Consider the following 21,723-nt stretch of genomic DNA (forward strand, 5'->3'; position numbering starts at 1 on the left):
GTGTTTTTTGACACACCTTTTAGTGTGTTCTACACACCTTTTGGTGTGCACAAAAACACACCTTGCTATGTGTTAATACACCTTTAAAGATGCTTTTTGCAAACCTTATGGTGTGTTAAACACACCTTTAGGTGTGTTTCAAAACCCACCTTTAGGTGTGTTAAAATTTGGACAAAAAAGGTGTGTAAATTTAACACACCTTTTTTTAGTGTGTGACAGTAGACCGAGCGATAGCGCGGTCCGTACATAAGACCGAGGTCTGATATTTTTCCAGTACGGACCGAACGTATTCGGTTAATAAGGGATTTATTATATGGCATACAGTATTTAGTTTATTTATTTATACAATGCGCTGCAGTATTCTTGCCGGCTCTTTCGCCAGCCAGTCGCCAAGCAAGCACGGAAGTGGCTTCCAAAAGTTTGTTTTTTACTCGTTAAATAAGAATGATACAGTAATATAAACAAAAATCAAAGATTAATAAACATAATATTCACATGTACCAAAATAATGCTCTTCTTCGTCCGTTCTCCGTCGATATTTTTCGTGTCAAACATAAAAGTGCAAGCTTGTTTTTGTTAAAAAAATATGAGTGTTGGACCGTTACTACCGCAATGGTCTAATACTGGGGGATTCCAGACCGGCAAAGAACCAATCAGCGCACGCCATTTTAGTCACGAGACCGCGTGCCATATAACCATCCATTGTACTGCCCGTAAAATTTGGTTGTCGGGGACATGCTAAAGGCGTCTTCGTCATCAATGGATGTTACGACTACAATTAATAAAATCATGCCATTTATTGATCAATAAACCGAAGATCAGTACAAAAGTACGAATCACTTCATGGAGAGATGTATCAGTTAAACATATTGCACAACAATTGTTGTTCGTTGCCGTTGGGGATGCAAATACGAATTAAGCCTTTAATGTTATATCTGAAAGATTTGACGTTGTCCTCATGACTCAGATCGACGTGGCAAACAATCCCGGTGGAAATCGTGAAGATTTGGTAACTCATGAGTATGAGCTAAGTATATATGAGATCGCAGGCAGAAACAACAGCTGGAGTGGACCACAAACTGATGCCAGGAAAGTTCATTGTAGGTCTGACAGCACTTCATAAATCTATTGGCAAGCTATACTTCCTTAGTAAAGAACTTCAGACCAAAGAAATTGATTGGAAGGATGTTCAATACGAGATGAAAAGAACTCGGGATATAATTAACAACATCAAAGATCCCATGCAAACTAAATTGGGCCTTTGCTCGCTTATATTTGCGCGCAAGGGAGGACGCCTAATATACAGTCGTATGACTCAAAATAATTCCTCGTCAAAATATACCGAATTATTTATGAACGGTGAAAAAGGTAATAAATGGTTAATTTGTGCATTATTCTGATTCATCACCAAAACAATCTACTCGGAGACAACAAAAAATTTAAAAATTTCTAAAAATTTAAAATTATGATAATTTGGGCGAGATAAAACGCCTATGGCAGCACACGTCTATCAGCGTTCTTGCTTCAGTAAAACTGCATTATTAATTATTTACGTTAAAGGTTAAAATTTTGCTGTCTACACTGACGTAACTGCAGCAAGGAGCCATTATCCGTGAAAACACTTATCCGAATTGTCATCTTCTCTAATGTAACCGATCTCCAGCTTCGTATTATCGTTTATTATTTAAATACAGTTTTAAACAAATAAAATGGTAAGAACATAGACAATGATGTAAAGATGGGAAACGTTTTGGTAAAAACTTGATACCACGCTGCACGTGTGTCACAAGTCTAAAAGTTACTACAAATTAGTAAACCTACCAAATATAACAATTACATGAATTGTTCTTCTAGCTATGTCAAAGCAACAAACAAATCACTACATGCTCTTATTCACGCACTTTTAGTTCTCTTAAAAACTAAAAAACGGAACGTCTTCAGTTAAAAAAGGTTACGCCAGAACTTTGAAAATATCATATAGTTTCTTCAAAATTCTCGTCTTTTTTCAAGCCAAATTTCATTTCATTAAATTTGATGCTTGCCCAACCCATCATTTCAGTAGTAAAATACAATCCAAAATTTCCTTTTTTGTCAATCGCAACAACACCACCTACGTCTTTCAATTGTTTCTTCATGTTTTCCAAAGCTTTTTTTGCAGAATCCTGTAGCGGACAATTAGACATTTCATGAACACTCCATTTAATGTGGCTCCTAAACAGTATCTTGAAATTGTCCATTTGAACGGGGATAGTAAGCCATTTAAAATATTTCGCCAGATGACTGGAAATTATAACTTAGGCAAAGTATCTAGAGCCTAAATCTATTTCAAACTTTCGCTCGACAACCATTGCTATAGCAAAAGAGGCATATCGAAATGGCCGCCGAATAAAAACGGTTCGGTTACCCCCCGATTATTGGCATCAAAATTTTACACTTCGAAGTCTTTATCGTTAGAAATAGAAAAGTTTTGAAACAGGGCCATTTTTTTAAAACGATTATAAAAATAATTTTCCAATGGAAATAATCACTCAATACAGAATTTTTTGAGAACTTTTCTATCGTAAAAACGAACGTAATTTAAAATTTTAATGCAAAATTTTTTTGGACATTTTGATATAAAATTTCGTTTAAAATCTGTTTGGCGGCCATTTTGAAGCGTGTCTGTTGTTATAGCAACGGTTGCAAAGCCAGAGTTTAGAACACATTTTGGCTCCAGGTATGTTGTCTAAAAGTTATATTAAAGTTAGTCTCTTAGCCAAACATTTAAATGGCTTAATATCAATAAACTGTATAGTGCCACCTTTATTAAAATACGGACTTACATTAGTTATGTTAATTAGAATTTTTAAACAAACCTGAGCATTCATTCCACCTTCCATCAGGTACACGACCTCTCTCGCTAGATTCATTTTCATCAAAGATTCTCCTAGTCCAGATGTGGTTGCTGCTCCGCGATTATTTGCGTAACCACCACAGCCCACCAGCGATGCATCACTGACACGACCAGACAATCTTCCCGGTACACCACCTAAACATAAGAACAGGCTCCAGTTGTTCAATCTAGTGCCATTTAGATTTTTTCCCTGTTTTTCCCTGGCATTGATTTTATTTTATCAAACAAATCACACAATCTAATACAGATAGAGCCTGATTATAAACAAACACAATTATGAAACTAGTATAAAAAAATAAACAAAAAATGACCCACTTATCGATGCTCGCGGCGCAACTTATATTAGTTCAAATACTGGTAAAATATTGTTGAAAATGAATACTTAAAGTAATGCAATATCTCATACCAACAACTAAAAGAAAATAATCATGGCCAGAAAATTCGGACATAATTAACATTCTACTTCCGCTTAAATTTGCATATGGTGTCAAAATAAAGCTTCGTGAGTAAACTGTAATGTGCACAGTACTAAACGCTAAAAATACACCTTTAGGTAGGTCGATTATAATTTGCCTTAATTGCTCGTTGCAGAGCAAGTTAATCTTAATATTTTTATATAGTATTTCAAAATGTTTTATCAGTATTCGTCCTGCATTTTCAAAACAAAGTTTTGGTCATTTAACACGTTCAATACCATAAAAACGAAAACTGTAATAGCGTAGAAATAAAATAAAAATGCAGAGCCAACATAAAGTTTTACCAGCAAAATATTACCTCAGGATCTTTAATATTACACGAATTACAAGAAACAACCGGAGCAAATTGCAAAGATGCAATGATTTTCTTAAATTTTGCGAAATTTAAGATTGCGCAATATAATTTATAGTTGTGCAAACGAATAATATTTGAACAGATATGCATATTTGCTACGGCAATCTGCATATTCCATGTCCGCAATTTCTGGCCATGGGCGATCAAAAACCACTCCGCAAAATTGATGAAAAATGAATATCGCGATAGTAGATAACCCCGCCCCATGTAGCTAGCAAAGGGTGCGGACACAATAGGTCAAGTGAACAAGAACCACGATTCACGTGGACAAAGACCATGATGTTGCACGTGGCCAATTGATCATGTGAACAAAGAAGTCATGATTCACGTGAAAATAACCACGAGGGTACACGCGTAAAAATGTCATATCTTGTAGCAAGTTTGTTCACAAGCTTGCAACAAGATTTGTTCGCACTGCTTGTCCCAAGCTGTTGACGAGATGGGACAACTTGTTAACAAGTTTTAACAAACATATTGAGTCAAAAGACTTGCTACACTGAGGCTGTTCCAACATGTCTGGTACAAACATGATGTGACAATATCGCTACAATCTTTTGCAGTCAAGTTCGTAGCAATGTTTTTTGTATCATCTCTGATACGACTTGTCAGAACAATCTTGTAACAAGTCTAATAGTGCCATAGACTTGCTAGGAGTTGTTAACAGTTTGTTCCAAACTTGTTACAACAAATTGGAGCAAGCAGTGCGAACAAATCTTGTTGCATCTTGTGAGCAGACTGGTAACAACTCTGCCGCAGACTTGTTACAACTTGTGCGTTTTTACGCGTGTATTTTCCATCACGTGAGCAGGGATCATGAAGGGATTCTGCACGGTTGAGCACATCAAGTGAGATCCTGTTTAGATGACATCAGATTAAGTTGTTTCACGGTTTATCTGTCCTCCAGAACTTTTTTTCATTAGGCAGATCATGGCTAGGCTAGCATTATAATAAAGTTCATAAAGAGGAAAATTGAAGAAAATCAGCAGAAGGAACCCAGATCGCTTGGTTGGTGGATCTGCGTAAATGAGGCAAAAGCAGAGGAAAACAAAACTAAGGTTTGGTAACCCACAAAAACAGAATTTGAAAAATATTCGCGATGCCATACTTGAGGTTGATGGTGATATAATCTAGGCAGAAACGAACTAATTTCTTGACTATATTTTTGGTATTTGTGAACTGAGATATTCTATGTAAGAATAGTCGTTTTTTAAACCATACCATATTAAAATACAAAGTCTTGTTGGCTGGTAGATCTCCGCGAATGAGGGAAAAAAGCAGAAGAAATTTGTGAATTAAAATATTCAAGGTAAGAATAAAAATTTGTCGTATCTTTTAAATCCGGAACCTAATATCAACAATATGTTAGGATAATATATACTTTTAACATAGGATGACCATCATAAGCATCTCGAGTTCCCTCAAATTTCAGTTCAGTGGTTGATCATCGTTAAAATTTATAACGATTCCAATTCCTTTCTTAGAGTGGACCATATTGGATTCCTAAAATTAGCGCTAAATCACGCATGTTTGGCAGCCATGTGGGAATACATTTCGGGAAATGCTGCGAGTTCTGCTATGACTAGCAAAAAAGCTTTAAAATTTGTTGTGCATGCGGCGGTCACGTTGACATAATGCAGCAGATGACTCTGCTTTTAGCTCAATTTTTTAAAAAATATTTTAAACTCCCATAAAATGGTTTCCTATTTTCTGAGAGAATAGCATATATACAAATTACATGATCAGCCTGTTGTTTTATGGGTTTTGTCCAAGATTTTAGTAAGGACACAAAAGGCAGATACCTGTTGACGTCGCGCAAGCCAAATGACCATTTTCATCCATAGCAATAGCCGACACGGTATCACTGGGCTGTGAAGGAAGTCCTTTATAGCGGTTGCGAATATAATCACGAAGTTTCGAATATGGAATTTTTAATTCTTTTACATGATCGGCGATCATTTGAGGCTGATCAAAAATGGGAAATCCTTTCTCTACAGCAAATTTCAGCGCTCCTTCACCACTTAGGGCACAATGGTCGGTATCACTCATGATTAGTTTGGCGAGTGAAACTGGATTTTTGAAATGGCGTCCAGATATCACTGCTCCTGTAGAAGTAGAAATATATCAATATATCACGACAATCTTGGATATGATAATCTTAATGTTTCGTATTATAAGAGCCTTTTAGTATAACATAGCTTCGTAGTATAAGAATATAGTTTAGGATTTTCATTATTCAAAGGTCTTATGAGTTTCACTCTATTAACTGGCAGTTTTGCTTATATCTTGAAGCCAATAAGGCTCAGAATAAGGACCCTAACCCTTTGCAGAATAGACATTCCTCTAATGTTCGCGACAACCATGTCCTTGAAGAATTATACAAAATAACAGTATGGCAATACTGAATTATGATTACCATTAATCATACTTTTGGAAAGAGAGTGGATTATTTTCGTCTATATAGTTTGAAGAAAAGTTATGCAGATTTTTCTTTGTCGATTTTCCTATTCTGTGACAAATAATGAGCATGCCGTATTTCTGAAAGATAATGCGAGCACTAAAATCTTTTTCAATTTAGAGCTAGAGCTATTTTCAATTTATTGATCGAAGGAAAATATGCATAATGTCGGCTAATCTTCGGCAATCTCTTCATGCTATGAATAAACTCGCATGCATGCACAGGAAATTGTGTACCAGTGTTTAACGTGTTTCCATCCATGATCATAGCGTCACATTCAACTTCACCATCGTTGGTCAATAATGATCCGCAACCAGTATTAAAATATTCGCTGTCTTCCAAAATACGAACTGCTGCCTCTACCGCATCAATCGCCGTCCCGTTGTTCTATGAAATATATAATGGTAGCGCGGGGTGAATATAAATTATTTCATGGTTAGCGAGTGCGTACGTACAAACAAGGCAACCATGAAGTAATTCGTTTATTACATACGAATTGAGATAAATTTGACAATGACACGCTTTTAATACGCAAAAACAATCGGCAACAAAAATCGAAATTTCATCATTGTAATCAAAACATCATTGTAATTTTGTTCAATATAAGTTAGATATTCTTTCCAAAAGATTTAATAAGTGCTGAATGTGAATTCGGTTGATAAGTGGTATATAATATATGCGTTTTAGCCCATCTTAGCCGGAGAAAGGAAGAAGCTACCAAAGAAGGTATAGTCACATTTTTTAAAACCTCCGAAAAGTAGATTGTAAGTTTTTAGCTAAACAAATTGCTTAGTTGCGTTCACATTTCTATAATCCGGACCGCCAACGGTCTTTAAGACGGTTTTTACAGTAAATGGAAATTGTAACTCACAGAGAAAGTAAAATATACAGAGCGGGGAGTACGTGGCGTATAGTATTTAAATATGGCGTTCCACAATCTCTGGTACTCATCATAAACCAGTGGCCTATTCAGGATAAGTCAGAATAGATTACGCGGCTGAATTTCCAATTCAAAATACTTTAATAACAACGCTATCGGCTTTTCATTTCTAAGAAAATTTTTACACAAAGATCTACCAATATGATTGCAAGTTAGAGCTGAATAAATTTATTCTGACTTACTCTGGTTCTGCAAATCTCATAAACTGTATTCTAAGCTTATTTTGTTAGATCAGGGACGTAGCCAGGGACCTTAAGGCCTTCAGGCCAGGCTAAAGTTATACTAGATAAATCCCCGCTGGTGAGGGTACTAATTCCGCTCGGATATATAAATCCACGATGTGCAAGTGCAAAATCAAAGTCATCCTCTATTATGCAATGGACTTCAAATCATGACGTCATTCGCATGTGCCATTGTTGGCTCTTGATTGGTTGACACAAAAATTTGCATTTTCAAACGTAAATGCACCACTGCCATTTTGTAAAATTTTGATGAAAAATTTATATTTCATAAATGTGGAAATATATTCATAATTTTTTCAATACATTAGAGGCAAACTCGAATCTGGTCAGGACATTTTACGTTTCAACAAGTTAACAAGACCAAATTTTCGACTGAGTTTATAGTGAATAATAAAGTTGGAAGATTTTACACTTGATATTATTTCAGCCGACACAGCTTTAAAAATCATTCTTTTGTGGATAAACACAACTTCGATTTTCTCACTGATGTATGTCACTATAAATCTGAATGTGTTACGTTATAGACAAGATCATAATTTCATTTACAAGAGAAAATCAAATTAAAATATTCGCGTGCAAAAACTAGTGAACGCTTTTAATACATAAAACTTCGGAAGGTGTATGATGCGTCTGATGTTATATTTCACGGTTATTAATACTGAAAATAATCGTCATGCAAGTTACCTGTAAAATGTTATTCCCTGCTTTTGCCGAGTCCTTTATTATTTCTAGATACTCGTTGTCTTTAATACTAATACACATATGATGAGGTTTCTGAGAATACGCTCCACCCTGGACAATGATCTGTGGAATGAATTCTAAAAAAATAGTCAGGTAATGCAGTTAATATTACGCTAAAAAAGTTGGTACATTAACTTTAGCCTCAGGCCCTTAGGCCTGCGCTCTTTTACCACGTACGGCGACATTGACAAAAAGTGTACTCTAAAGGTTACAAAATCACAAGTCAAGCAAGACCTTCTGCCTAACTTTCCCAGCACACTCTTTTCAATTATGCACCCTTTCCCAATTAATAATGGTAAGTTTGATTTCACGACTGGAAGGGCAATTTCCACATTATTATATTCATTTTGAAATCATACAAAAAATTAAACAAACTCAATCAGTTTGCAAGAAACACCACTGATTTCAAAATGAATACAATAAAGCTCTTAACTATGGCCTATAGGTCATCTCCGACTTTGTTCATCTACACTCTTAACTAGTTTTCTCATCTTTTTACCTGATCTCGAGGCAGTCCCTCCGTCTGCTGGCTCCTGATTTTCTTTTTTCTCTAATCGCCTACGGTGTAATAAAGTAGAATTTAAATATATTTCATGTTACCATGCAGTATTCCCTGGTTGTAATCAAACGATGCTTTTAATGAAACGAATTCGTGAATTCACGGCAAATGCTCTCACATCATTGTAAATAACTTCATAATCAAGTGGAAAATCTAACAGTGTGCATATATATTTTTTTAATTTCATTGCCACCCAAAAATTTTATGTTCCGCAGCCGGCCCTAATGATATAACAACGTCGCTACAAACTCAGCAACACAAGATCAGAGCAATATTTTTATAGATGTTCATGTCTTTATCAGACTAGTTGGACATCATCGTAACAAGTCTGATGATATAAGAAGTTGTTGTAACAACATGTGATACTCTTACGCGCATACGTGGCTGTTTTACTGTACCTCTGTATAGCTGCGTTCGTTGTTTCAACTTCTTCCCTATTTCTAATATTAACCACCAATCTTTCTGTTCTAATTCCATTATTTAAAAGTTCCAGCCGTAATTTTTCCTTCATTTCTCCTGATGTAATATCTTCGAAAACCTGGGAAAATTTTTCGTCCGTAAAACAATGCAGTAGGACAAGAAGACATCCCATTTGAATTTCCCCAAAATGGTGATCCTTTCTTATGCCACCCAGGACTTTTATAATAGCCTGATCAATTTTCTTGCATATTTCGTATGATGCGCCAAGATTTTCTCTGTCTGATGACCGCTCGTTAATAATTGCGCCGTCGATAATGATCTCAAAGTTACCACCAAAACCTGCATCACAGAGATCCTCTTTGACAATACCCTGTTCTGCTTTTTCAACTTGTGGCGATGGTGCTTCTGCCATTATGGATCACCTTTTCTAGTAGCTGAAAATAAATTTAAAATAATGAAATTTCATCACGTCCTCGCCCCCTGGGCGTATTTTTGGTTTATATTAACTACGTAATTTTTGTTTCAAGTTTTGTAATTCTTGTCTGCATGGAGGACAAGCGCGAAGCGACACCGACGGAAAACAGGCAACGCGCTTGGCACAAAATACATTTAAGATGGCGGAACGAAAGAGCCACTCAGAAGAACGTTATGTATTGACCGAAGAATACGAAATGTCTTAAGTGCGATTTCGGGAAAGGAAAGACCAGTACATAGTGCTTTCAGAGCAGGAAGATGGTAGAAAAGGTCACAATTTACTTTCGATAGTCACATTATGAAACGACTTGGTAAATCTTTGATCATTGTTCTTCTTCAAATTTATCACATTCTCTGCCAGGCACGTTCCCCGCCTCGTTGTAAGTCTGAGCACAATGAAAGGCAGCGCAGTTGTTGTTGAACCTTATCCATCACACATTAAAATTAATTTCCGACTGTAAGTAAACACGTAATACTTAAAGAATAGTGGGCCAGAGTTTACTAAAAGACGTTCTTATTGTTAAAAAACTCCGCCTACCTAGACCACTTGTTTTTAATTCGTTGACTTTAAGCTACAGCTGTATTCTGGTGCTGCAATTTTCTTCTGTAAAAGAATAGAAAATCAAATCAGTTAATCTCGAAAAACTTTCTAAAGCCACTGCAACAGATAATCACTGAAAGTGAGTGATACTACGGGGTTGACAGATAGTATTAACACATTTTGATAATCGGATATATTTCATATACAATCGTGTCATTATAGCTAAAGGCACATTCGAAAAATCTCTTTCTGCTCAGTTGCTGAATTTATTTACTCATTTGATCAATTTCTTGCAGTATGCAAAGGTTTTTTCAAATTTATTGATAAAAACGTCTTTTGAGCAATTCAATTACTGCGACTAACTTTTTGTTGAAATCAAATAAGCTCAAAGTTGTTTTGAAGAAGTATTTAAAAGTTGTATCAGCCAGTAACTGATGTTGTTATATAGATGCTGTGTACTTTAAATCTGATTGGTTCACATGACTTTAAATAAATACAATGTTTCCCGCGAGGAAAACAAGTGAAAAATTGTTGGCCGCTTCTTGTCATAACAAAGTGAGTTTCTTTTTTAAATGAAATTGTTGTGTAACATGTATGTTTTCGTTATAAGTGTGTAAAATGCACACCACCTCGGGGAATAGTGAGTTTTGTTTTCCCTCGAGTCTCAATGTTCCTCTCGACTTCGTCTCGGGAAACATTCAGGCTCTTAGGAAAACAATTTTTTCACCTCTTTTGCGCATTTTTTATTTTCAAAAGAAAATTAATCACAATACTAAAACTTCACAAAATATTTCACAAATATTAATTCATGGGCATATTACAGATCAAATTACACCACAGCATGCGACAAACTATGCTTTTATAAGCTTTAAGCTGCGACTTGTTTTAGCAAAGAAATTTGTAAATCTGTGTGCTAAACTGGCAGAGTTGCAAAAAGAGTTCAACCTTCCTCCGGTAGGATTTCAAGTTTTGAAAACTTTCCTCAAAATTACGTTACGACACTGAGTCAAATGGCAGCCAGCATAACGAAATATTTGGTTTTTTGGTACATGCATGTGATCAATTAGAGTGTTCAACTTTGAACCTTCCTCACAAACTTCATTCAAAGCAAACCTTCCTCCGGGTGTCACCCGCGTACCCGCAGCTTTTTTGCAACTCTGTAAACTGGCTAGTTAGATAAAAATTCTGACAGGAAAGCTTCGGCTGATGTAAATATTACATAATATGAGATTCTAGGAACCGCAAATATATCCAAATACAATGACAAACCTAGCTCATATATTTATTGTACCACAACACATATTGAGTTCATTATTATTGTACCAGAAATACATGCATGCAAAATCCCCTAGCCTGAAGAAATAGACATATAATTTATTTCCATCACTGAAATTCTATAATACTCGTTTCCGCTAAAATTCAGATCGAATCGTAGATTGGCATTATCAATTCGTATGAGCGATGGATATTGGATACAAAATCTTCAACAAATTTGAAACTTTGCGAACTAAAATGCCATTATTATTCCTATATATTGATTGAGGTTGACTAGATTACCCCACGCAGCGAAATAGTCAAACGCATCAAGCCAGTGAGAAGCCAGAGGTTTTCTTTAGACAGCCAAACAGAACGCGAGAATTTTACGCCAAAATTTAGTCAAAATTCACGCAGACATTTCACGCAGCCGCTTTTTTGACCAATCTGCACGCTGGCTCAAGCGATGCATGAGATATATAACTGGACTTAATCGGGAGAGCATTTGAAAATTAATACGCACACGTCTGACACTGTATGGAATATTTTTAACTAGAATACTTGGAAATGTTTTGAATTAGTATATCAGTGCAATTGTTACCTTAGTCGCGTGACTAAGTTTCACTACCTCTAGATCCGCCCCTGGTATAGAAACTACCTAAAACCAGGGGCGTGCTGGCCAGGGTCGAGACAATGGGAACTCGTTGTGGGCCCCTGGCATAATGGGCCCCTGGCATAATGGGCCGTTTAGACTATAAATTGAAATTTGAAAAAGTGTTAAATACACAACAGTTTATAAAAGCAACCTTTATAGAAGAGTTGTGTATTAGCTAAATCATGATGTCCTAGACCTGTATTATTAAGAGCTATTTTATTTGCATATCAAGTACGTGGCCAAAGTTAGCGTCTCGTTACAGAATCGCCTCACCGTGTAAGGTTACTTGAAGTACTAGTATCCCTGCAACCTTAGCGTCATACAGTATAATAAAGTGGAGACAGTTTGTCTAGTTTGTTTTTGTTTGGATCGCGCCCTTGGGCCCCTAAAATGTTACTCATTCGTTGTTCTTCTTGAAGACCCAGCACGCCCCTGCCTAAAACAGACAAAAACACGAAAGTTTTTGTCAAAAGTTTATTCCGGTGTTAACCCGCGCATGGCCCGAAGAATTATAATCTCTGATACATGATATATGTAGAGGGAACTTTACTGCAATTTTACTCATAAAATCCCTCTTCTTAGGTATTTTATAGTTCGTCGCTTCGTCTATTACAATTACTCAAAAGGAATCAAATAAATTTCTCAAATGCAGAATTGCATTTCAATGTAATTTTGCAAGAAAAATGACATCGTGTGATACGGCCTTAAGACTAATTAAATAAATTATTGTAGCAAATATCAAGTCAAATTAGCTATCTGAACAAACGATACCATTGCTTCTTTAAGGTATTTTAAATTTAAATTTAAGCCGTTTAATTTATTCTGACAAACCCTACTGTAGCTCAACCGATGATTTAAAGGCACTTTAAAGTTTAAAATTTTAATGTATAGAGTGTAAGCTGGTTTAATCTATTTTAAGTAACCGTAAATTCACTGTAAGTAAATACTATTTACGTGTCGCCCTGTGGTTAAAAAAAAGCACCATTACCAACCATTTGACGTTCTGTAAGCCATGTTTAAAATTCTTGAAATTTTAAACGCTCAGTTTATCCGTAAAATTTCGATCTGTCTTTGATGATTCAGAAACATATAATATTATGGTAAATCATAAACAAGGAGATTCAGCTGCTGAAAATATTGCTTTTGTTTGCATTACGGACTTCACATCCAGATTATGTGAGAGTAATTTGCGTCGCAGACAGAGAATAATCTTGTTATTATGTTTGGTTTCAAGGACTCTCAATTGAAAACAAACCAAGCATTACCAATTTAAAAGTTATTCAATTTAGCCCTTCAGCATCAGCAGACAGGCGGCGTATCATGATATTGAGTACATTTTGACACATATATTTAGCTTATAATCGGCTTGAACATAATTGACTCAGTAACATACTCTATATGAAGAAAAAATCGCAGACATAAATCGTCCGTGTGGATGCGGCTTTAATAATTCAAGGACATTCACGTCCTGCGTTTTATTCATTTTTTATGGCAATTACTACAATGGTTAGTGACATCTCATTTGAATTACAAAGATTAGTTCTTTTTTATGCACTCTGCGGGTGTTTTACCAAAAGATATGATCACATAGTACTGTTGTGATTAACAGCTGTGTTGTCTTCTTCCTGCATGGAGACAATTATTCATTATTTTTAGTCACATTTTTACAGTTCTCAAATCGATGCTGCAGATGAGATCGAGAAGAAGAGATTTCAACAGCCACGTTCACGAAAGCTAGCTACAGTAGCATAAAAAACATTTAAATACTCTTGATTGAAACCTTTACACGTAAAAAGTCATTTAATACCTTTAAGGGCTTTGATAACTTTCACTGTCGATTCCCTAAATGCTCAATTTATGACAACATAATTTCACTAATACTCGCATTTGCTAAACTACACTTGAATTTGGCATTAAGGGATTCACTGAAGTGTTTGCTACACAGACACATTAAAAATAGACAATTTCGTAAGTAAATTATCTTTAAGAGTTGATATCTTGTTCAATTTACAAATTTCCTGACGTGAGTCTGATTGTGAGAGATTGCTACTAAGATTCCGCTTATTGTATAAGTGTTGAAATGCCAGAAGTATTGGGATATTATCGTCACTGATTTCACTTTAGCAATCGTGAAAGCTTTTCTCTTTTATATCTTCTGCATTGTTATGGCGAGTATCGCAGACCGCAATTTGCTCTGTTAAACCTCGTGATCAAAGTGCTGAAAGACTCAGTCTTGAACGCGCAAGAATTAGCGAATTAGCGGATTACAAGAATTAGCATTGGTAAAATATACCGAAAGCCTCCCGGCCCCGCAATTTGCTTCAAAAATACAATAAATTATTATTACTTACGATATAGATCTATATCTCCGACACTTCTGGATGGTCAAACGATGTTTGGATCGTTAAGTTGCCGTGGAAATAGCATTTGAGCACTTCTTAATAGCTTCTTAGATACACTTTCGATATCCTTCTCACGCAACTGCAAGGACTTGCTTTTGTTTTGAGCAATCATCTGCAACCAGCTAGAACAAATTGTCTTAAAGGAATTTTTGAAAACTATGTATGCATGGAATGAAGGAAAGCAAAAAATAACTACGGCGCTATACGTTTTAATAAAGCCCTGTCAGTTAACACTATAATTATAAGCGAATCAACCCGGGTTGAACATGGTTTAACACAGTTAGTTTTAATGCCAGTTTAAAACTATAACGAAAACTCACCGCGGTGCTCAATTTCGGAGTAAACCGAATCTAATCTGCAGTATCGCCGGCATAATATATGTATTTCAAAATTGAACAATGGCGACGAGGATAGAAATTTAAATAAACGACAATGGCTTCGTTGGTGACTCCAATGCCACCATTCAATCCTGACGAAGAAATCAGAGGAAATCAAGCGCTTCGATGGCGAACATGGCTAGGAGATTTTGAGATTGAAGTTAATGAGTTCACGGCAACCAGGTATATAATCCATCGTAATTATCGCTACTCTGGTTTTAATAAATAAAAGTAATCACCACACAAATATTAACTTTCACGACCCAAAGTTTCAACACTCCGTCTAGTGTCTTCATCAGGGGTGATCTGATGTTTAAACTCGGTTCCTTATATACTCTTAAAATGACGTCATCTATAAATCAGATGTAAATATCCTTTTGGCAAAGAGCTTCCGTCATCCTTATTAAGGGCACAAAGACTCGCATTAATATGCCAGGCTTCCAAACAACGCCTTCGTCCATAACGATCATTAGTGGTATATTTGTCCATAACGATCATTACTTTTGAATCGTTCCACCCAACGTTATGGTTAGTTTGACACACGTGTTCCGCCAAGGCTGATTTTGAACTGTCTAAGTTCGAAACGGCCTTTTGATGTTCTTTTAAACGTGTCCCGAACTGGCGTTTTGTTTGACCTAGATATTCTTTCTCGTAATCACCACATGGTATAGAGTATACAGCATGAGTTTTTTGTCTAGTCGCTACGCGATCCTAGGGTTTCGCGAAAATCTGTCCCAGTGTCTGAAAGGGTCTTAAGGCAACTTTTATACCACAATTATTCAGGATCCTCATGATTGGTTCTGCAATTCCCTGATTGTTTGGGACAATAGCAAAATCTGTTTTTGAGGAATCACCCTCTGAGGAATTGAATCTAGTCGAGACAGGGATTTTAGACAATCATTTAAAAAGTTTCGTGGATTTTAGACAATCATTAAAAAAGTTTCGTGGATAATTGTTCTCTCTCAGTACACTGAGAACATAATCACGCTCGTTGTCCCAAGCAGCGCGATTGGATGTTAACGATTCAGCTCTTTGAAACAAAGTTTTTGCAACGACTTTTTATGACTTTTTGGATGGTGTGAGTAGAAGGATAGATATTTGTCCGTATGTGTAGGTTTACGGTAAACGTCAGTTTCTAACTGCCCTTCATATTTCTATGAACATAAGTATCCAAAAAAGCCAACTTTCCCTCACTCTCGCGCTCTACAGTGAATTGAATGGTGATGGCTCAATAGAATTCAAATGTTTCAACAAATTATTGATCTCATTTTTGTTAACCGCAGAGGCCACATCGTCAACATATCGTTTCCAAAACAAAGGTTTGACCGGACTAGAGGCCAAAGCTCTTTGCTCGACATCTTCCATTACTAGGTTAGCAATAACTGCCGAGACCGGGGATCCCATCGCTGTCCCAAAAACCTGCTGGTAATAGTTGCCTTCGAACGAAAAATAAGTCGTATTGAGACAAAAGCATAAAAGATGGATTGTATCCTCCGCAGGCAACGATGCTCTTTGTGATAAAGAAACATCTTCTGTGAGTCTTTTTTTCAGCAACTTCGATGGCAAGATTGACAGGGATTTTGGTAAACAAGGAACGACCTCAAACGACACGAGCACTTGGTCTGCGTTTAGAGTTTCACCTCTAATAAATTCCGCGAAATGAGTGGAGTTTTTTACTGTGTAGACAGTATTCCCAAGAGTAGGAGACAATATTCTAGCCAAATACCTCGAAAGATTATAAGTGGGGGAATTGACAAAAGTCACGATAGGTCTCAAAGGTATTCCCGACTTATGAATCGTCGGCAATCATAGAATCGCAGAGATAAACGATCGCTACTACGCAACAATTTATAAGTGACCTCGCTAATTTTGTTAGCTTTCTTAAAGAGTAATAGGCGTTTGTTCAATTCTCTTACCAGTCTTACCAGTTGGGTCAGACTTAAGGACACTATAGGTGTTTTTGTCATTGAGCACTCGCTTTCTCGCGATAGTTTTCTCTGTCCATTACAACAATTGCCTTTATCTGCTGAGAGCACAACCCTGTCCGGATCTTTCTTTAAAGAAAGCAAAGCTTTAAATACGTTACTGTCAATATTTCTCGGGGGAGCCTTAGCACGTCTGAGGATGCTACTGACTTCAGCTCTTACCGTCAGCTTAGTTTCGTCGTTAAGGAGAAAAATTCCTTCTTCAACCGAAGCGACAATTTCAGCTATTGGAATTCGCCTCGCTGCAATAGCAAACTTAAGAACATGTTCTAGTCCTTTCCTTTCAATATCCGTTAGCTCCTTAGTAGATAGGTTTTTAACCCATATTTTCTTAAGAGCCGAATCTGAGTGTTACGGTGGTTTATGTTCCAACAAACGTAACAATTTTTTGTCATGTTTCTCTTTCTGTTTGAGGGAAAGTATGCGTTCCTTAGAACGACAAAAATCTTCAACCCAAGGGGCTTCAGAACTATCCAACGTTTCAGAAAGTTCGCCAAAAAAACGCAACCATTCAGAGCCCAAACGCTGTATAGAATGGTGACAATCATCTATACGTAATCTCAAGAAGGAAAAACCAGTATTTTCCATGAGTTTGTATCCCTTTCTACTCCGAATTAGATGTTTGAATCTTAAACTATAAGGCAATACTTTTCGTTCTTTACACCGATGATTACACTTTCGAAAGCAACTATTACCAGCAGGTTTTTGGGACAGCGATGGGATCCCCAGTCTCGCCAGTAATTGCTAACCTAGTAATGGAAGATGTCGAGCAAAGAGCTTTGTCCTCTAGTCCGGTCAAACTTTTGTTTTGGAAACGATATGTTGACGATGTGGCCTGAAGCAAGTTAAATTATCCATCGACGAAAGTATAACCCCGGTGGCACAACATCAGCGACGGGTACCATTCCATCTACGCCAAAAAGTGGAAAATGAAATAAGAAAGTTAGAGCATGATGATATAATTGAGAAAGTGCCTGAAAATACACCAACAGAATGGGTTTCCCCAGTGGTTATTGTTCAAAAAACAAGACAACAACATTCGACTATGTGTCGAGATGCGTGTCACGAACACAGCCATCAAGCGAACGAGACATCCAATACCATCTCCTGAATCGGTCTCCATGAAACTCAACGGAGCTTCGTTCTTCTCAAAACTTGACCTGTGCCAAGCATACCACCAACTAGAACTCAGTCCTGAGTCACGAAATATCACGACCTTTTGCACGCATCTGGGACTGTTTCGGTATAAGCGATTAAACTATGGCACCAACGCAGCGGCCGAGCTTTTCCAACATTCCTTACAGGAAGTACTCCAGGACATCAAAGAAATAAAGAACATTGCGGATGACATCATTGTATTTGGTAACACCAGGGAAGACCACGACCGTGCTCTGGAGTGTCTCACCCGACTACAACAACACAACTTTACCTTAAATCTCGAGAAATGGAAGTTCCTTAAAAAGAACCTCGAATTCTTCGGACTTATCTTTACCGAAAAGGGTGTCAGCCCAGACCCTAAGAAAATCGAAGCCTTTGCAAACACACAACAACCGAAAACAGTCAGTGAAGTAAGAATTTTGTTGGGAATGGCCAACATAAGCTCTAAATTTATAAACTATATGCAACTATCACTGAACCACTCCGCGAATTAACACGAAAGAATGCACATTTTACATGGACACATAAACACCAAACAGCTTACGACAAACTGAAGCAGGCTCTACTCAATAGTCCTGTCATGAGCCATTTTGACACCTCTAAAGAGACCTCGATATTAGTCGACGCCGGCCCCGCGGGATTATCCGCGATATTAACTCAGAAGGATCCACAGCAAAATGCTTCCAATATTGTTACCTATGCCTGTCGCGCTCTCTCTCAGGTGGAAAAACGTTACTTCCAAACGGAGAAGGAAGCTCTTGCTATCGTGTGGGGAATCAAGCATTTTCATCTGTACCTATTCAGGGCTCCCTTCACGCTGATAACAGATCACAAACCCAGCCTCGTACCCAGGCGCTTTAATACTAAAATATATAACGTTGCAAACAGGTATTGTATAGAGTTCAGCTAAAAAAAGCAAGCGCGCAAGGGTGCTTGGGACGGTTTGTTTTAGCGAGTTCGATGATGAATTCAACGCGATATGGCGACAAATGAATTGAAAAGTAAATTGATTCCATACGTGATACTTATCGGATATAATTTGTAACATAATATTAATCAACCTAAAACATTTTTAAAAACCGGTATATCTGTAAAAACCTGGATCTAATTCAAGTAATTATAGTATATAATTATATTGTATTGTATTAGCTATATTGTTTATTCATTTGATTGTTTCCATGTTGAATTCATTTTCTGCCAGGCGCTAAATTTGGCAAAACCACCCCAAGCACCCCCGTGCGCTCGCGTTTTTTTTAGCAGACCTCTATACAATAACTGAATGCAACAATTTTTTTTACTACTAAAGCGCCTGGGTACGAGGCTGTCACAAACCACTACAGCTGATCTATAACAATCCTCTGTCTCGACTCCCTGCCAGAATCGAACGATGGCTCTTAAGGTTACAACAATATGACTTTCAGGTAATCTACAAGAAGGGTTGCGACAACCCAGCAGATTTCCTATCCCGACATCTACAGTCACACGTGCCAAAGCATAGTATTGCCGAAGAATATGAGAACGCTGAAGCGGCAATACCTTTAAAGGTTATAAAAGAACACGCTTCCAAAGATCCCAGTCTCGTGGCAGTACACCAGGCAGTTTTGTCCGGTGATTGGACTGCTAAACTAGTAAAACCCTTCGTAAACATCAAAGACGAAATCACAATAGACAACACCAACGGGGTAATTCTGAGAGGCACACGGATCATCATACCAGCAGCTCTACAAATGCAGGTGGTTAGACTGGCTCATACCGGCCATCAAGGACTAGCAAAAACAAAAGCCTTGCTACGCCAATATGCCTGGTTTCCAAGTATGGACACAGCAGTACTAAAGGAGATTGACGGATGTTTGCCATGCCAAGCCAATGGACCTCCCAACCGACCAGAACCCTTGCTTACACTAGAAATGCCGGAAGGTCCGTGGCAAACCATCCACGCCGACTTTTACGGACCAATTCCCGTGGGACAATACATAATCGTTTTGATTGACGAATACTCCCGATACCCGGAGGCAGAGATAATCAACAGCACGTCAGCTAAAGCACTAATTCCAAAATTAGATGCGATTTGTGCACGACATGGAATCCCTCATACCTTCAAATCAGACAATGGACCGCCATTTAATGGAAATGATTTTAAAACATAGCTAATAAAACTGGGTATAAAGCACGAGACATCGACGCCAGAGTGGCCACAAGGAAATTCCGAAGCTGAGGCCTTTATGAAACCCCTCAGCAAAGCAATAAGAACGGCCCGAGCAGAGAATCGCAACTGGGTACAAGAACTCTCCAGGTTTTTGCTGAGTTATCGGACCACACCTCATTGCTCAACGAACATTCCACCAGCTCAACTCCTTTTCAACTGACCTGTGCGAGGAACGTTGCCGATGTTAAACCCGAAAGATAAAGTAGTAAACCGACACAAGGAAGCTAAGGCGAACGATGCAAAAGCAAAAACAAAAGGAAGAAAATACGCAAATGAAAGGAGACATGCAAAACCATCGGCACCAAAAGTGGGGGACAAAGTCATACTTAAACAGAGAAAGAGAAACAAATTCATAACAAAATTCGAACTGGGACCAAATATAATAATCGAACGGAAAGGAACTCAGATAACAGCTGAAAATCGGAGACACCAACACTGCGAAGATCGACAAGAAATCGCATTCAAACCGAACAGTATGGAAATCCTATAAATCCGAACTTAATAAACTTTTAGATTATCGAACATACATTAGGGTATACATGAACAGTAAAAGTAATTAAGGTTGATATTGGACAGATTGCATGTACGTTTAAAGGAAAGTAGGGATGTAGTGTTGTAGACACACCTCCTGATTGACAATCGGACAAGGCCAAGGGGGCTAAATATAGAAGGACAGAAAGAGAGAAGTATTGTATTAAGGGGAGCGTTAGAAGCGGAGAATATACATGTATTTCAAAATTCAACAAGAGCTAAGTCGTTCGTCCCGATATCGAGAACGACGATGTCAGGGAATATTCTCGCGATTACCCCCATATCGAACATCCTTAATGCACCACCAGTTTGATCTAAAATGAAGAAGATTTCCTTAAATCATGTATGTATTTCATTTCCCAGTTTTAACACTATATTTTGCTGCAATTCTGGCATATTGACTGATACAGAGCTAGCTCCAGCTCAATAATCGCCTAAAATCCTTTGCACATCCTTCGCAATTTAACAAATGAAATGTTGAAACAAGATCGGAAACCACTACATAAACTCACTTGCAACGGAAAATGAAATCACTTTCTCGATTAGTTCGACCACTTAGCTATCCGTGTCACGAGTGATTTTGACTTTGCTCAGAAGTTCGAAAATGACATTTCTAACGAGGCGACAGGATTTTTGGCTTTCCGATCTGGATTATCCCACAGCCTTTGTTTCCTGAGGAAATTGCGGGTTCGGGGAACGAGATTGATATGTTTCGTATCCCTCGCCCCTCGAGCCATTCCGCTCGAACAAGGAAAGAGTATGACAGATTCACCAATTACACTGATGAAAATACAGCTTGCATGTGAACAATCGAGGGGACTGCATGATTTTTTAGGGCAAAGTTTCTTTGTCCTAAGTGGCGAAAATTCAGACGAGTCAGACAGTTAGTCAGTCAGTCATAGTATAAACTTTCTGGGGGGTAGTTTGATTTACCCTTATAGTATTTTTTTGTACATGATCAGAAATGTAACGTTTTTAAATCAGTTCAACTTGTTTTATTTATTTATTTATCATCCATCCCTTTTCCTTTGGTCGTATACAGTATTGATTAATAAGTAT

General features: G+C 37.5%; 1 protein-coding gene across 3 annotated transcripts; it reads right to left on the bottom strand.

Moving 5' to 3' along the window:
* Positions 1-1,409: 1,409 nt before the first annotated feature.
* On the bottom strand, positions 1,410-14,599 carry LOC114517728 (isoaspartyl peptidase/L-asparaginase-like). 3 transcript variants are annotated; one of them, XM_028537539.1, is made up of 9 exons: positions 14,357-14,599; positions 10,094-10,156; positions 9,060-9,515; positions 8,602-8,660; positions 8,046-8,179; positions 6,416-6,566; positions 5,524-5,826; positions 2,856-3,028; positions 1,410-2,162 (listed from the first exon to the last, which is right to left on the bottom strand). In XM_028537539.1, the coding sequence occupies exons 3-9, from the start codon at positions 9,491-9,493 to the stop codon at positions 1,974-1,976; spliced, it is 1,443 nt and encodes a 480-aa protein (XP_028393340.1). In that variant the 5' UTR covers positions 9,494-9,515; positions 10,094-10,156; positions 14,357-14,599; the 3' UTR covers positions 1,410-1,973. The 3 variants fall into 3 exon arrangements, with proteins under 3 accessions (XP_028393340.1, XP_028393339.1, XP_028393341.1); XM_028537538.1 differs by having other exon boundaries at positions 10,094-10,159; XM_028537540.1 differs by lacking the exon at positions 10,094-10,156.
* Positions 14,600-21,723: the final 7,124 nt, after the last annotated feature.

This window comes from Dendronephthya gigantea, unplaced genomic scaffold (genome assembly GCF_004324835.1).
Source record: "Dendronephthya gigantea isolate DGI-Jeju-01 unplaced genomic scaffold, DenGig_1.0 000009F, whole genome shotgun sequence".
Lineage (NCBI taxonomy): Eukaryota > Metazoa > Cnidaria > Anthozoa > Malacalcyonacea > Nephtheidae > Dendronephthya > Dendronephthya gigantea.